The following is a 16,848-nucleotide window of genomic DNA, read 5'->3' on the forward strand; positions in this document are numbered from 1 at the left end:
CGGCTGACTATTAACGATTTTCCTTGACTTTTGTTTTCTCATAAAAAAAACAAATGTGTGATAGGTAAACACTGCGAGGTGGAACAGATACCTTGTGCCTCTCACCCATGTAAAAGGGGAGGAGTCTGCCACCCATCTCCAGACTACACCTCTTACACCTGTCATTGTGCAGTAGGTTGGCAAGGTACGTGCCCATGGGAGCGATGTGACATTGTGCTTCTGTGTTAATGCTGAACTAATACCGTTTTAGCTGAACTAATACCGTTTTATTGGTTCACCAATGTGAAGGTGCCCACTGTAATGAGGACGTGAATGAGTGCAAGAAGAACCCTTGCAAAAACGGTGGTCGCTGCATTAACAGCGAAGGCAGCTACAGGTGTACGTGTCAAAACGGATACAGCGGGCACAACTGTCAGACCAACATAGACGACTGCTCACCTAGTGAGTTTCACTGATTTATGTTTTGCTGCATGCACACAATGCACCTCTGCATTTATGATGCCTATGCAATACTTGATTTCCTGATAGGAAACGGAATGCCTGTGGAAATCCCCTAAATATGTCTTGCTAAAACAAAAGGAGCTTCTTGTTAATATCAGGCTGCCATTTAGATATGTTTATACATTAACGTCTGTTAATCTGTTAGACCCATGCCTGAATGGAGGCTCGTGTGTGGATGCCATTGGGAGCTTCTCCTGCGTCTGCCGCCCAGGCTTTGAAGGGAGGCACTGTGAGACCGAGGTAGACGAGTGTGCGAGCCAGCCGTGCAGGAACGGTGCAAAATGCAAGGACTATGTCGACAGTTTTGTTTGTCAGTGCCAACCTGGCTTTGATGGAATCCAGTGTGAACACAACATCCTGGAATGCACCGAGAGGTGAGACAAAATAATTTAATCGCGCATTATTTTTTGTCCTCTTCCTTTGTGTTGTTATGAATTTGGTGAAAGAAGACACGAGCTTAAACTTGAGGCTTTTATTTTTATTCTCTTTTATCACAGCTCTTGTCTGAATAATGGGACTTGTGTCGATGACATCAACACCTTCTCTTGCCATTGCCGACCTGGTTTTTATGGGGTGTTCTGTGAGTACGAGAAGAATGAGTGTGACTCTCAGCCCTGTAAGAACGGAGGCACCTGCACTGACGGCCTGGGCAACTACCGCTGCACCTGCCCCGTAGGATACAATGGATACAACTGCCAGGTAAAGCACCTTGTGTAATTGAGTTTGACAACCATGAAGCAAGTTTACGATTTGCTTTTATTAGATGAACCCATCCCACGTTGAAACTCAAAGGGGGCTGAATGAGGGTCTGTTCTTCTCATCTGCAAAACACTTGCAGCTAATGGAAGTTATCTCTGCTCCATCTCGTTTCTTTGCAGAACTATGTAAACCTTTGCAGCCAGGTTCGCTGTCACAACGGCGGCTCCTGCTCCCAGACAGCGGCGACCTCATGGACCTGCCACTGTGCGGTGGGGTGGACAGGACGTTACTGTGATGTCCCTGCTATGTCCTGCCATGACATCGCTGCTAGGGACGGTGAGCAATCATTTCCTTTTATCGCTGCATCTCCGTAATTGACATTATTTGTGATTGGAGAGAGTTTTTATGCTGTTTTTATGCACTTCATGTAGTCCTTTGTCCATATTGTTACGGTAGAAGCATGATCCTTGAGAAGCAGCATTTTGTTTGTGTACTTGTGTGCAAATTTAAATTTAAGCTCAGAGACTGTCAGCACAATGTCGACAGTTGCATCTTTACTGAACAAACATTTAAATGTTGTCCACTTGCAAAGACTATTTGATTAATCTCATCAGAAGTCTTGAAATGGTCAGGAACTGTACGTTCTCATTTTCCGTTGAACATGCACATCTCTTTTGTCAAATCGCTGTAGGTGTGGAAGTGGAAAATGTGTGCAAGAACGCAGGTCGTTGTTTGAATATGGGTAATTCCCACAAGTGCGAGTGTCAGCCAGGATACACGGGCAGCTACTGTGAAGAGATGGTTGATGAGTGCAAGTCAAACCCTTGCCGCAACGGAGCTACATGCAAGGACTATCAGGGCACATACGAGTGTCTGGTAAGTAAATTCATTCATTCAGTGTCGGCAGCAACAACACCATGAGCTGACCTGTCTCTTGTTGCTTTGCTGCAGTGTAAACCAGGCTACCAGGGGGTGAACTGTGAATATGATGTTGATGAATGCCACTCCAAACCCTGCCTCCACGGTGGGACGTGCATCAACCTCATCAACCGCTTCACTTGTGCCTGCCCACCTGGGACGCATGGTAAATTTGCATGCTGCATTAAAAACCGAGTTCCCGATCTGTGTTGAATCGTATGACTTTATAAATGCGTTGGCATCTTTTATCTGCTCACCAGGGCTCCAGTGTGAAGTGAACGTGGATGATTGCGCCCCCAAACAAGGCTCCTGGGAACCACGCTGTTTGAACGGAGGGCAGTGTGTTGACGGTGTGGGGCGTTACACGTGCACTTGCCCTCCAGGATTTGTTGGTGAACACTGCGAGGGCGATCTCAATGAATGTCTGTCCGGCCCATGCCACTCCACCGGTAGCCTCGACTGTGTGCAGCTGGTCAACGATTACCAGTGTCGCTGTCGCCTTGGATACACGGGTACATTTGTATTCGATGCACAAAGCCTCACAGCAGTCTCCGGTTAAATAATTTAGCATGTTAGAAAGCCAGAAGCATATGAGTTTATTTTAATTTCTTTTTTTTTTTTACCTTGCACAGGTCGTCATTGTGAGTCCATGGTGGATTTGTGTCTGTCTAAGCCTTGCCACAATGGTGGTTTCTGCTCTTTGAACATGAGCTCAGTACATGGCTACACGTGCTCCTGCCCACTTGTAAGTTTCTTTAATGTTGGCCCTCCTTGGGTATCATACATTAACTTGGTTTGAATGACTCCGACTCTTTTTCTGTTACTTGTCTCACATCCAGGGGCTTTTAATGCCCTGCAGAAATTTGTACATAACCGATAGCAATTCAACAGAATACATTTTCAATGTGTTTCTGATTCATCTTATTCTCAGAGGGTAATTGCTCTGTTGTAAGCTGTGTCCTGACCTGACCTTTTTAAAATATATATACCGGTATGTATATATATTTCCCTGTTGCTCAGTGCTTAAGCAGCAAAAAATATAAATGGTCTGGTCTGATTGCAACTTTCTAGGTTTGTTTGTTCAGGGTGAACAAACAAACCTGTATGTTTACTGTACTTGCCTTATTTGTAAGTAGAGTAAATGTTCTAAGGGACTGCAAATAATTATGACAATAAAGGCATGGCACTGTTCTCCTTTTATTTACTCCCGTACTAGAAAATCAATCCCCAGTAAAATGCATGTTTGTTTTTTCTCCACTAACATCTTGCTCCCTCTCTTGTTCTCATTGTTGCTTCAGAAGGCCACGCCATGGCTAAGGTATAGTAGGCAAGCAGCAGGTTACAGTAGTGTGGAGAACCGCTATGTACATTATTTATGGTCTGGCTGCTGCAAAAACCTGCAGACCCTTTCTACATACAAAGCCTTACTTTAGAAATGAGTACATTGTTCATACACTTCAGCAACATTTTTTTTTTTTTTTTAGGGTTATACTGGGTTCAGCTGTGGTGAAACTGAAGGCTATGGTTGTGCAAAGCTACGTTGCCAGAACGGTGGGCACTGTGTGGAGTCCACAGCCAAAGACTCGTCCAACCCGTACCAGTACATCTGCCGCTGCCCCGCAAACTTCTTCGGACGGTACTGTGAAAATAAACGACCCAGATCCGGCCCTCCAATCTGCCCCTACTTGCAATGTGAGCGGCATTCAGGCGATAAAGTGTGCGACAGCCAGTGCAACAACCATGAATGCCAATGGGATGGAGGAGACTGCTCGCTCAACTGGCAGCAGCCATGGTTTAACTGCACTGCCAATGTTGCTTGCTGGGATCTATTTAAGAATGGACAGTGCAACAAAGAGTGTGACAATGCTGGCTGCCTCTTTGATGGCTTTGAGTGCGACACGTCCCGACCGGCCACCTGCAAGTACGTGACCTTCCCATAATTTTAGTCTTATCCGTTGCTTTTGTCTACAAGTTCAAAAAGACGTGAAGCCAACTCACTGGACACTCATCATCCTTGTATTGTTCTACATTTTCAGGTATGGTGGATACTGTGCAGACCACTATGGGAACGGTATCTGTGACCAGAGCTGCCACACGGAGGCTTGCGGCTGGGATGGTCTGGACTGCTCTGCTGACACTCAACCCCAAAAGGTGCTTGGCACTTTGGTTATTGTGGTTCGGCTGCAGCCAAAGGAGCTACTCGGAGACTTGAGGGGCTTCTTGTGGGCCCTGGGAGCTCTGCTGCGGACAAACCTGCAAGTGAAGCTGGATAAAAATAAGGAGCCCATGGTGCACCCTTACTATGGCGAGGATGACGAATATGAACAACATGTTAAGAGGAGTAGAAACAAGCGGGAGCTTGAGAAAGAGGTTATTGGGTAAGGAATGTTGCATTATTTAGCATCTTTCATTCTTTGATATGATACTCGGTTATTTTAAATAAAACATGAAATAATTTTTATCTTGTTTTATGTTCCACGTTTGTCTTTGCAGGTCTGTGGTCTATCTGGAGATCGATAATCGCGAATGTTTCCAGAGGTCTTCCGAGTGTTTCTCCAACATTGATGAAGCTGCCTCCTTCATTGCAGCAGCGCACATCAAGGCTGAACTTCCTTACCCTCTAGTGTCTGTAAACAGCCGTAAGTCATTTGTTTGATTGTGGACTGTAAATTGGGTCTGTTGAGTTAAAAAAAAAAAAAAAAAGAACTTGAAGAAAAACTTGGACATTTCTCTGTATCCTCCAGGTTACATGACGGATGAAGAAGAGACACCGATTTTACCATACCTGGTGGGAGTGGCAGTGGTTATTATTCTGCTTATCTTGGTGCTTGGCATGCTGGCAGCCAAAAGGAAGCATAAACATGGTGTCCTGTGGCTGCCTGATGGATTCCTGCCCAGTAAAAATGACAAGAGGAGAGAGCCTGTTGGACAAGATGACTTTGACATGAAGTGAGTTCATTTTCAAGATGATGGCGAGTACTGGGTGAGAGTACTGTTGTCTCTGTTAACTCTCTCTCCCCCTGTATCAGGAATTTCAAGACACAGGATGGAACAATGATGGATGGAGGTCAGAGATGGCCGGAAGATGAGGTCCCCAGCAAAAAGCCTCGAGTGAGTGATTTAAGAAGGAAATAATTTCCCCAAATAAAGATGAAGGATGCAAACCGTTTAAATTAAGCAGGAAAGCGATCATCAGGAAATTGGGTTTGGATGTCATTTAAAGTTTTGTTGTGTTTTACAGATGGAAGGCAAACCATTGCTGCCCATTTCAATGGATGGAAGTGTTGACCGAAGGGAGTGGACCCTGCAGCATCGCAAGGCTGCTGACATTACCCTAACCCCCCCACAGGCCGACCTGGATGTTGACTGTCTGGATGTTAATGTCAAGGGACCTGGTGAGAAAATAAAAACTGCTGCTTTAACATCCAAATAAAAATAAGCATCTTTACTTTTAACACTGAATTTCTCCAACCCTCAGATGGCTTCACCCCGCTGATGTTGGCATCGCTTCGTAATGGTGGGGGCCCCGACTGCAGCCTACATGGGGAAGAGGAGGAGGAGAGTGGGGGCGATGAACCAGGACCAAGTGTCATTTTAGACCTGATCTCTCAGGGTGCTTCGTTGATGGCTCAGACTGACAGAACAGGAGAAACGGCGCTCCACTTGGCCGCTCGCTACGCCAGGGCTGACGCTGCTAAGAGACTCCTGGATTCTGGAGCCGATCCCAACGCCCACGACAATATGGGAAGGACCCCGTTACATGCTGCAGTGGCGGCTGATGCCCAGGGAGTCTTCCAGGTGAGACGACAACTAAAAGTGTTTTCAGTAGTACATGGATGAACAGATAATTACTTATTAAATCTCGATCTTTATCATCTGTAATGTTTTTCCTCTTTCAGATTCTAATCCGTAATCGTGCAACAGAACTGGATGCGCGAATGAATGACGGCACTACTCCACTGATCCTGGCTGCTAGGCTAGCTGTGGAGGGTATGGTGGAAGAGCTGATCCACTGCCATGCGGACATCAATGCAGTCGATGACCATGGTCAGCAATGCTATACTTATATTTTCATTATTGCTCATATTGAAACGGCAAGACTACTATGAGGAACAATACTACAAGTAGTTAATACTCAAAAATGCTGCCAAGCTTGTTTCAGTCAGTAATTTTTGTCTTTTGTCTTGTCATTTTAGGCAAATCCTCTCTGCACTGGGCAGCTGCAGTAAATAACGTGGAGGCGACTCTTGTGCTTTTGAAGAATGGAGCCAACCGGGATATGCAGGACAACAAGGTTGGTGTTAGAAAAAAAACTTTAAGCTAAATCCGTACAAGTCCAGCGTGTAGCGCTGATGATGAGATTTTCTTTGCATTAAACCCTCGAGCAGTTATCATTTCCACTTCAGTTTTCATGCACCACCTTGTTAAAGCTCAAGAGTAACTGAGAAAAATGCATCACAAAAATCTGCACTTTCCAATTACCGGTACATTAAAATAACCGGTACTTCATTATGTATAGGTATGTGTAAGTAATGTGTAAACTACATTCTATTTAATATCATTATGTTCCACACAGACTGACATTATAATTATATTCTACGCTTCTTCTAGGAGGAGACTCCACTTTTTCTTGCAGCCAGAGAAGGGAGCTTTGAAGCGGCTCAGGTCCTCCTCGATCACTACTCGAACCGTGACATCACTGATCATCTGGATCGGTTGCCCCGTGATACGGCCCAAGAGCGTATGCATCATGACATCGTGCGCCTGCTGGACCAGTACAATTTGGTTCACAGTCCGCACAACGGTCCCAACCACATGGGTGGAGGAGGAAACGCCTCCGTAATGTGCGGGGCCAATGGAGCGGGCTTCATCGGGATGCGTGCCGGGCCACAGGGGAAAAAGAGCAGGCGAGGCGGGGGTGGCTCCAAAGTAGGTGGCGTTGGCGGGGCAGCTAAAGACGTGAAAGACATGAAGGCAAAGAGAAGAAAGAAGCCCGCTGGAGGAGAGGGGCAAAATGTGGGTACGGGAGTGGGAGGAGGAAGTGGCGGAAGTGCAGGTGCTAATGCAAATGGAGTCAAGGCAGCAGGAGCAGGACAGGAGAGCTCGGTCACCATGTCACCGGTCGACTCGCTGGAATCACCACATTCCTACACGGGTGACGTGCCCACCACGGTCTCGACCACAGCGAACTCCCCTCCCCTCTTAAGCAGCCCGACCTCCAGACCTATGCTGCCCCCCGTCAGCCACATGCTGGGACAGCAGCAGGGCTGGGTGGGCATGACCAAGCATGGCTACGGCGGCCACATGTTTGGCCTCGTGCCACACCAGATGGGGGGATCTCACCCCGGCATGGGACAACGCCACAGCCAAGGCCCTTTGCTGACTCCCATGAATGTAACCATGAGCAGAGAGCAACTTCCGCCCATCGTCACGTTCCAGATGATGGCCCCAGGAGGGGGTCAGGCCATCCTAAAGCAGCCTCAGCCGGGGCAGGTTCAGGTCGCACAGTCCCAGGGCCAGAGCCAGAATCAAGGCCGCTCCCAGCAGGGGCCGGGGCACCTCCATTGTTCCCCGAGTATGATGTACCAGATGCCTGAGCAGATGAGCGTGGCGCATGGGCACCCCCACAGCGTGCAACACACCCACGCCGTCAACCACGGAGGGATCGAGGCTCAGTCCCGCCCCCTTGCATCATATCCACCCATGAAGAGCCCCGTCGATAAATACCCCACGCCACCCTCCCAGCACAGTTACACCACCGCTGGTTCAGAGGGCACCACCCCCGGCCATTCGGCCCACCCGCCCAGTGAGCACCCATATCTTACCCCTTCGCCGGAGTCCCCAGACCCTTGGTCGTCCTCTTCGCCACACTCCAACTCAGACTGGTCTGATGTCACGACCAGCCCCACCCCTCTGGGGAACACTCACCATGCACTGCCATCTTCCCACCACACACACATTCCAGAGCAGGTGCAGCTGCAGCCGCAGCCGCAGCCGATGCAGCAGGCCTCTCAGCAGCCTCAGCTTGGAAACATGAAAGTTTTTGCATAGGCCAACTTGAGGAAAACACAATCAGACAAGACTATGGGGTTCTGTGTCGTTGCGTAACAACACATAGTAACTCTCTCAATGGATTCGTCACTTGTTAAGTCTTTGGTCGTTGTTCGAATAATTGGTCAATCCCCTTTTTTATACGTTTTATTTTCCTTCTTTTGCACTTAAGACACCTGTAAAGTTTTTACTATACTGTTGAGTATTATTGAGAAGAGAGCAAGAGTTCTCTTTACCGAAAAAGCGTGGTCAGCTTGCCCGGTCTGTCACGAGCTAAAATCAGTTTTCCATGTTGCGCCTTCGATCACAGTGGGACCATCCTGTGCTCGCCGTCACCAGTCAAGACTTCTTCTCAGCTGTTGGCACTCGAACACAAATGTTTTCTTTGAGCTGCCGATTAGACGGTGGCCAGCTGGTGCTGCATCAGAAAAAGGCCTGTGATGGACACCGAGACTGGAGAGAGAGCCCTCTGTGTTATATTGTTATATTATATTGCGTATTTTGGAGGACTTAATCGCTTCATTCTTCTATATGCTATCTTTATTATTTGTTTAAAGTGATAAACCTGCCAATACTAACTCCAGGAACCCATTCATATGTTTTGTATACAATGGGTGATATTCAGATGATGCTTTTAGCAGAGCTCCTTAGCTTTTGGCTTTTTCCTCTTTTGTACTACATTTTAATCTGCTAAAGGGGGGATTTAATGAATGCCGTTGGATGACTAGACAAACACCAAGTAACGTACAAAATGAATACAAACGCACACAGAGGCATCTCGTGACTAAATGGCTTTAAACTTCTGCAAACAAGAGTTTGTGTTGAATGTTTTTTTTGCGTTGACCATGACTGGTAAATTCCCATCCAACATAAAAACACAGGGCATCCATGAAATGCAGTTTTTTTCCTGCACAATGTGTAGCGTGAAATGACTGTTACCATGTATTGAACGTAGTTGCTGTTACAGAAATACAGGATGTAAGAGTTGATTTGAAAACCAAGCCAGAGTTTTTTTGTTTGAGGGATTCATTCAGAGGCTTGATCGTTATGCAAATGCATGCATCAGTAATAGATTGTTGTATGGTGAGATGTACATAGACTTGCAGCACATTCTGCTGATTACTGAGCTCAATTTGGCAAAGATGTGACAGTTTGTTTGTTTTTTTATATGAATTTTGTTCGCACTTCTTGATTGATTCTGAATGTTACAGCTGTGCATGTTTTTACCCTCTTGAAATATTTTCTATTCCGAAATCATTTAACCAGTTTTGCCTTTTGCTGAACTACAATCAGTGTATCTGTGCACCTTTTTTAAATTCATTCATTCATAAACCAAACCTGGAGGATATCATTGAGGTTTAATAGTCTTTTTTTTTTTTTGTCTTCAAGTTGATGTCAAACATAGCTTTGCGTGACTGCTCTACAGACAATCATTCACTGTTTTATTTTTGAGATTTGAAAAAACCATCAGTGTCTCTGAGACATTCATTTTCAGCTGCCAAACATTTTATACATTGACTTTTGTTTTGATGTATTAAAAACTTTATTTAAATTAGACACGTCTTACACCTCTCCAACATCAACAAAATATATTTTGCTTTTAATTATTACTAATAGTGTCTTAGTGAACAAATCAGATTTCAGAAATATTCCCAGTACTTTGTCTGTGTACTTGAGTTCCCTGTAGTTTCACAGAACACAATACTGTGCATTGAAGTGGCAGCCAGAATTTTAGAGTAAGGCCGATTCTGTTCATATGTAAGGTCTTCTGTCCATGTTCTGTTTTTTATTGTACTTTCTATATTAACCCAATAGCCTGTAATATACATGCTATATGAAGTAGTTGTCATTATGTATAAGTTAGAAAACTACAACTGATGACAAATAAATTGTCTGTTTCCAAAAACCAAATGATCAACGATATGTGCTTTATTAAAATAAAGTTCGGCTTGTATAGCTTTTTTTGTACACGTCTTTATTTTTTTAATGTGAGATGGGGCTGGTGGAAACAGTTTCATGCTGGTTTCACATGGAATTTGCCGTGAGTGTACAATTCATGCAGATGCAGACTTTGTCTAAGAATGGCAATAACTACGTTACTCCAGGCGCTACTGTACGAGTCGGTAACTTAAGTCATTTAAAACAAATATTATCTTAATATTTGTGTAATGTTCCTGCGCTGCTGTTATGAACTTTGGAAAGTCCACGTTGTACTGTACAAACTATTTAAAACAAATATCTCACCATATTGGGGCCTTTTTGAAACAAATTTAAAACTGTTCTCATTCGTATCACTTGTTTGATACAGGATGTCCTAATAATTTTCGATTAAAAAATAATTCGCCCATGAACGTGAAATCTGGAATCTTTGTTTTTGGTTCAGTTCCAGCGCTTTCAGGTATTATAATGAATTTGTGTAGTACCGCTTCTTACCAGAGGAGGCACTAGTTCCGCACAAAACGTCATAACGTAAGACGAGGAAGAAATCGACGCGGAAGTCACCCAGGATCCTACATGCTTGACATTTTATCTCCTTCCATAAAGCCTCTCCGTTTATATCAGCCTTTCTTTGGGGCATGATAATCCATAATGACGCACGATGACGGGACAGCCGCTGAGTTCGCCCTGCTGAGATGATGGACGGCTCGATGGACGCCACGACCTGAAGCGCTGCTGTTTTGACAGCTGGGCTGAACCTCCTGTAACCTGGTCTGAAATCTACCGAGAAAAGACGGAAGCAGAGGTTCTGAAACTAAGAGCGGATTCCCTGCGTCCTGCAGCGGGACTTCTGTGAGTAAATCCCTCTTTATTCATTCTCACTCTGCTCCTTTACGCACCTAACGAGTATATTCCCGTTCCGCTTCTCACCGAAGGAGCGGCCATGGCCTCACCCCGGCTGAAGTACGTCTCTCTGGGCGTGCTGGTGTTCCAGACCACGTCGCTGGTGCTCACCATGCGGTACTCCCGCACCCTGCAGGCCGACGGCCCGCGCTACCTGGCCTCCTCGGCTGTGGTGTTGGCCGAGGTGATGAAGATCATCAGCTGTGTGCTGCTCGTCTTCAAGGAGCACAGTGAGTATATGTGCACGTGAACTCATTCATTCATCTTCCTGAGGACGAGGCGATCTTAACCCTCTCTTTTTTTCAGACGCATACGGGTCTTTTATTTTTTTTTTGGATCTGAGTTGCATATTTTTTGGAAGCCGGAGAACCCACACAGAGAAGGTTCTAGGTGGATCGTACGACAGGGTTCTGATGATTTATTATCCGTTGTGGATGTAACTCTGACGCAGTATAAGTACCGGTACTTGCCACGTGTGTAAACAAGTGTGTTGATATAGTTCCCGGGCACGGCCACACCCTGAGACATTACGCCGCTACAATGTGTTGTTAAATCCATTGTGACAGAGTTGACAATCGTGGATTCACATCCTGTCTGTTTGCCAACCTTTTTTGCTTCCCTGCGGTCGTTCATAGACGGCGTCTTTGTGGACACGTTTCATGTTGTATGCGTCCTTTAAAAGATGATTTTAAATGAAAGAATTTGGGAATTACGTTTTAATCTGAAACAGGCTTGTGGAAGAATAAATACACTTGAAACCTTTTTCCACATGAAGCCGTTCCAGTCACATTTCTGTTACTGAATCAGGACTCTTCTTTGAGTTAAACCTGCTGCAAGTGACTGATGCAAAAATCAAGTTCGCTGACCTTCCCGTGGAACCTTGAGGCCCTAATATTTGAAGTTTACAGTGATTTTAATCTGCAACTTTCCAGGCTGTCGGATTGACCCGAGTCCGACTTCGTTGTTTCTGTTCCTCAGGTTACAGCATGCGAGCGCTGAACAGCATCCTGCGTCAGGAAATTGCCCACAAACCAATAGAAACACTGAAGCTTGCCATCCCCTCGGGGATTTACACACTTCAAAACAACCTGCTGTATGTTGCCTTGTCCAACCTGGATGCAGCCACCTACCAGGTACAGTAGAGGGCGGGTTGGGTCGGGAGGTGACGTGGATCTCTGTGACTGGAGCTGATCGCAGCTGTGCGAGCCATTTAGCTACTGTCGCTTCCTATGAATGGATTCTTCACAGTCTTCCCACTTTTGTTTTCCATCAGGTGACGTATCAGCTGAAGATCCTGACCACAGCTCTCTTCTCGGTGTCCATGCTGGGCCGCAGGCTGGGCGTCTACCAGTGGCTCTCGTTGCTCATTCTTATGGCTGGAGTGGCTCTCGTGCAGGTCCGGCACACTTTCATGCCTCTTTACTCCTCACACAAATGGAAAAAACAATCCCCTCCGTGCTTCCTATTCCTGGAATAATAATTCCTGGAACAAAGTCTGAATATCCTGTCGCTTTTTTCATGTCTGCGCCTTCTGCCCAGAATCGCACCAAATGATTTTTTTACACAATCCTGAACGTAAGAAGAAAATGATCGTCACTTTTATTAAACAAGCATTTACTGTGTGTCGTAAATCTTTACGGCATAAATATACGCCAATTTAAAAAAAAAGTACGAACTGGACTTTCATGGTTGTACGAAGGTTAAATAAATAAAACAAAAATAATGAGTCCAGAACTTTAACATAGAAGAAATATGGACTCCTAGTGGTTAAGAGGGATGCGATGATGAACGATGTTCGCTGCTGCTGTACGCTCACCTCCTCCAACAAAGGCATTTCCTTTGTTTAATAATAAACCGGGATGGGATATTGATATTGGCTGACCACAATGAACCCGGAGATTCACCTCCAGACGGATAGACGCTGGAACTCGAGCTGTGGAACCAGGCTGTGTGCAGGAACGTGACAATGGCTGGCACCTCCTGAAGGCTCAAACAGCAGATCAGCACATCCGATACGATACTAACACACAGACATGGCACCTGCTCTGCTCGGCAACGCCTCCGATGTTCATCTTAAGTTCATAACTGTGTAAGAAATGGCGTCTTCAAAAGTTGCTAAGTTACCGAAAATGTGTGGAATGAAAAAGGGCAGCAGCTGCAACGCTTTCCTCGCACTGCACTACACTTCTTGCTCTTTTTTTTTTTTTGCACCGACACCAGTTTTCCTGCTTACTGTGGCACATAATGCAGGAAGTCGTGTCCTGTAGCAGATTTTTTTTGCAGCTTGGCAGAGTTGCGATGATTCCCGTGTTTGAATTTCGGATATTCAGTGTCCGAGAGATTTATGTGTGCGTTAACTTAGCCTTGCACAAAGACGCTGAGCCCAGCAACTATAGTTTTAAGCCGCATCTCGCCGTCTCCTTCAAGGGAAAGGCATTTGATTTTAGCGGGGAGCTTCTGGGATGCCATTATGTTGATTGATTAAAAACTGAGTGACGATCGATCCCGGGTTTTCCCTTGTGTTTTGTTCGCAGTGGCCCTCTGAGTCCGCAGCGGCCCCAGAGAAGGCGGCCCTCTCTGCAGGCTCCCAGCTTGTTGGTGTGGCAGCGGTTCTGGTGGCGTGCTGCTCCAGTGGGTTCGCTGGTGTCTATTTTGAGAAGATCCTAAAGGAGAGCAAGCAGAGCGTCTGGGTCCGTAACATCCAGCTCGGTCGGTATTCATCCATCCGGTCGAATCGCTCCACGGTCCTGCCGGTCTGAGAATAGAACTATTCCTGCATTTAAGAGGGAAATTAAGACGTTGAAAAGTAGCGTTATTGTAAAATGCACGTCCTCCTTCGACATTGTTTTCTTGCCTGCGCAGAGAGCCAGCTGGGCTATTTTACCGCTGACGTCTTTCTGCAAAGATGAATGTTCCTGTCCATTTTTATTTATATCCCGGGGCATCTGAGACGTGTTCAGTCTCCTGTGACTCCTGGTTTAAGCGTAGAGCTTCTTCACCTGCATTAAATGTTTGCGTTTAGGCCCGCAGTGAACAAAATTACAACGTCACGCTGAAATGCCTTGAACTGTTGAATCTGAACACGTCGGCTTGGAAGTTTTGCTTTCTTTCTAACATTGGATGTGGAAAATTGAATCTTTCATGCTTGTCCACTGGAGGACTTTCGAGCCGGTAGAGGATGAACGCTAGTGAATAAGTGTCGACTGAAAATGAAGGGGAGGAAACAAAGTCCCATTTAGAGCAGCTTTGAAAATCACTACTAATCAATATGTTACATCTTGTTCAGATAATCTGTATAGAATGTCAGCGTGTGCTTTCATAGTTCAGGTTTGTTTCCTGCCCAGGTGAAAGGGTTAGGACTTCTTATAAAACCATATAAATCGAGCACAGATTTGACCCAGATTTCGGATCTTCGGGTCACTCGTTTAATTTTGTGTGTGTTTGCAGGAATGTTCGGCCTGGTGTTTGGGCTCTTTGGGATGCTGGCCTACGATGGAGAGCGAGTGAAGGCGTCGGGAATGCTCCAGGGATACAACACAATCACCTGGGCTGTCGTGGCTCTCCAGGTGAGGCTCTCTCCCTCTTAGGTAACCGATAGCTTTGCGGATCGGGCTCCGCTGTCGGCCCGTGCAGGCCACGCCTTCGTCCATCTGTGCCTGTTTGTTGTTTCTCCAGGCGCTGGGTGGTCTGGTCATAGCAGCGGTCATCAAGTACGCAGACAACATCCTCAAGGGCTTCGCTACGTCGCTCTCCATCATCCTGTCGACTTTTATATCCTACTTCTGGCTGCAGGACTTCGACCCCTCCGGGTAGAGCAAACAGTCACTGCCTCTACTTCTGTTTTGTAAGTTTTAATCTGACAGTGTGTGTGTGTGTGTGTGTGTGTGTGTGTGTTTGCTCTCGCCCACAGTGTGTTCTTCCTCGGAGCCATTCTGGTCATCGTGGCCACTTTCCTGTACGGCTATGAAGGAAAGCCGTCCCCCAACCCCAGTAGGGCGTAGAACTCTCGAGGCCTGACGCTGCTGCAGCAGGAGGTCCTGTGGAAGCGCCAAGATATGGAGGGGAAAAGGAGGACAAGAAGGGGAAAGGTCTTTATCATGCATTGTGACTTTTTCTTCTTTTTTTTTTAAAGAAAAGGCCTGGGGGGGTCGAATCATAGGAAATTTAGATGCCCCCCCTCCCACTGAAATGGGTTTTGTTCACCAAAAGTGCCTCAGGTGAGAAAAGTAACCAGCGAGAAAGGAACTGTTTTGAATGACTGGTGTATGTACGATCCTGGCTGCCACGCCTCCAGAGTTCTTCTCAGCAGGACTGAATGATTGTGTGAAGACGCTCTGACTGCCGGTCTCTGCAACCTTATCACAGCTGCAGTATGTTTTTCAGTCCTCCTCCTCCTCCTCCTCTTCCCACTTTGAGCTGTGGAAGCACAATTTGGCTCATTTGTTTCCCTGACAGGAGCCCTCCCAGCCGACGACTGCTCTGAAACCGTGTGCAAACCTGGATATTTGTACACAGTTTAAGAGACCCGTCTGCCTGGGAGAGACGACAAAACCCAAGCAGATCAGTGCACCGAGGGCCTTTAGATCACAGTAGTCAGAGGAACCAGGACTCCTGTTGTTTCCTTAATGGTGGCTCTCTTGTTGGGTTTTGTTGGGCTATGTTTTTTGGAAACGGCTTCCGTTGCCAGGCAGCACGCAGTCTTTGGGATGTCTTGTCATAAAACTGTCCTGCTGTAGTCGGTTTCTGGTGTTTAATGTTTGACGGTAATGTGGGTGTAAAAATAAAATGTCATCGGAATAAACTCATCCGACACGTCTGAGACGGTCGGATGCCGCAGGGTTACCGTCGGGCAATTCTATTTCTATTGTGAATATTATTTTTGTGCTACTTGAAATCACGTTAACCTTGGATGTAAGTAATCGCAGCATTTAAAGTGTAATCTGTAAGCGTCGATGGATTATCTCTTTGCTTCTCGTCGCCTGTGTCTGTATGATTCCGTAGCAATAGTCCGTTCCTTTTGTGGGGAAGTCATCAAAAACCAAGAATGTGGCCCAGCTGATTCTGAACTGGGTTGAGTTGATGCTCTTTACTCCGTATGAGTGTTTGCACCGTGATCTGTGTCTGCACACACACACACACTTCAAATATCTGTACACAATGATAAAGAAGGGGACTAAAACCACAATATTACTGGTGGTTACTTTAAGGTTGAAACTGCTGTGGACTGATTAGAACTCGCTCTTTTAATTTATAAGAAAACTGCATATCGCTCTCAAAGTTGAGCTTCATGTAACTTATGAACGATTGGCAGAGCAAGTTTATTCCATCGGGTGCTCTGGTTGCTCATTTCTGTCAACCCTTCTCTTATCGGATGTGTTGCCATGTAAACTAAAGTAACCTTGGACTGTAAGATTTTACTGGTTTGTTGTTGTTTTTGAGGGACTATTTTTTCTTGGGGGATAATGTGGGTATAATTTACTTTTATTTTAATTACAAAAATGTGAATCTTTTACAAAAGAATGTTTCCAACAGCATCTCTGACTCCCTCATTGTGTCTCGCTCACAACACATCTCCTCCACAGCTTGGCCCAAGATCAGAGCAAAACGCATCGAAATCTACTCCCTGATGTCTGATTCCAGTTTCATTGTTGATTTCGAGGATGCGTTTCAAAAATGGAGATTGCAAACAGCGTCATGAAATACACAGCTTGAGATTATTGGCATTTGTTTTAATGACTTTAAAAACACTGCGTGCATGCAAAAAAAAACAACCCAGACAGTCAGAGAGAGGATCGCAACGCACAGTTTCATTTTATAACCCTGTAAATAAAACACCGT

General features: G+C 45.8%; 2 protein-coding genes across 2 annotated transcripts in view; both read left to right on the plus strand.

Annotated features, from left to right (window-relative positions):
* The window catches only part of notch2 (notch receptor 2), a 29,813-nt gene extending 21,644 nt beyond the window's left edge, over positions 1 to 8,169 (plus strand). Inside the window, exons 17-35 of the mRNA XM_068743934.1 lie at positions 65 to 184; positions 289 to 441; positions 647 to 875; positions 999 to 1,200; positions 1,380 to 1,536; positions 1,892 to 2,076; positions 2,152 to 2,284; positions 2,379 to 2,630; positions 2,751 to 2,863; positions 3,603 to 4,039; positions 4,155 to 4,496; positions 4,612 to 4,757; positions 4,863 to 5,067; positions 5,148 to 5,229; positions 5,360 to 5,513; positions 5,597 to 5,916; positions 6,018 to 6,165; positions 6,315 to 6,412; positions 6,730 to 8,169. Coding sequence (XP_068600035.1) covers positions 65 to 184; positions 289 to 441; positions 647 to 875; positions 999 to 1,200; positions 1,380 to 1,536; positions 1,892 to 2,076; positions 2,152 to 2,284; positions 2,379 to 2,630; positions 2,751 to 2,863; positions 3,603 to 4,039; positions 4,155 to 4,496; positions 4,612 to 4,757; positions 4,863 to 5,067; positions 5,148 to 5,229; positions 5,360 to 5,513; positions 5,597 to 5,916; positions 6,018 to 6,165; positions 6,315 to 6,412; positions 6,730 to 8,169 — 4,916 coding nt within the window. The remainder of the gene's footprint in view (positions 1 to 64; positions 185 to 288; positions 442 to 646; positions 876 to 998; positions 1,201 to 1,379; positions 1,537 to 1,891; positions 2,077 to 2,151; positions 2,285 to 2,378; positions 2,631 to 2,750; positions 2,864 to 3,602; positions 4,040 to 4,154; positions 4,497 to 4,611; positions 4,758 to 4,862; positions 5,068 to 5,147; positions 5,230 to 5,359; positions 5,514 to 5,596; positions 5,917 to 6,017; positions 6,166 to 6,314; positions 6,413 to 6,729) is intronic.
* A 2,881-nt stretch (positions 8,170 to 11,050) lies between these two features.
* slc35a3a (solute carrier family 35 member A3a) lies at positions 11,051 to 16,645 on the plus strand. The gene is made up of 7 exons (XM_068743355.1): positions 11,051 to 11,240; positions 11,989 to 12,143; positions 12,284 to 12,406; positions 13,545 to 13,719; positions 14,458 to 14,576; positions 14,686 to 14,819; positions 14,921 to 16,645. Exons 1-7 carry the CDS (start codon positions 11,051 to 11,053, stop codon positions 15,009 to 15,011), a joined length of 987 nt encoding a protein of 328 aa, XP_068599456.1. The 3' UTR covers positions 15,012 to 16,645.
* The last annotated feature ends 203 nt before the right edge of the window (positions 16,646 to 16,848 follow it).

This window comes from Brachionichthys hirsutus, chromosome 9 (genome assembly GCF_040956055.1).
Source record: "Brachionichthys hirsutus isolate HB-005 chromosome 9, CSIRO-AGI_Bhir_v1, whole genome shotgun sequence".
Lineage (NCBI taxonomy): Eukaryota > Metazoa > Chordata > Actinopteri > Lophiiformes > Brachionichthyidae > Brachionichthys > Brachionichthys hirsutus.

Excerpts from the sequence above, each read along its gene's own strand:
- slc35a3a (XM_068743355.1), top strand. The coding sequence starts at position 11,051 with ATGGCCTCACCCCGGCTGAAGTACGTCTCTCTGGGCGTGCTGGTGTTC. Across the intron at positions 11,241-11,988 it reads GCTCGTCTTCAAGGAGCACA|GTTACAGCATGCGAGCGCTG; the intron begins GTGAGTATATGT and ends TCTGTTCCTCAG. Across the intron at positions 13,720-14,457 it reads GGTCCGTAACATCCAGCTCG|GAATGTTCGGCCTGGTGTTT; the intron begins GTCGGTATTCAT and ends GTGTGTTTGCAG.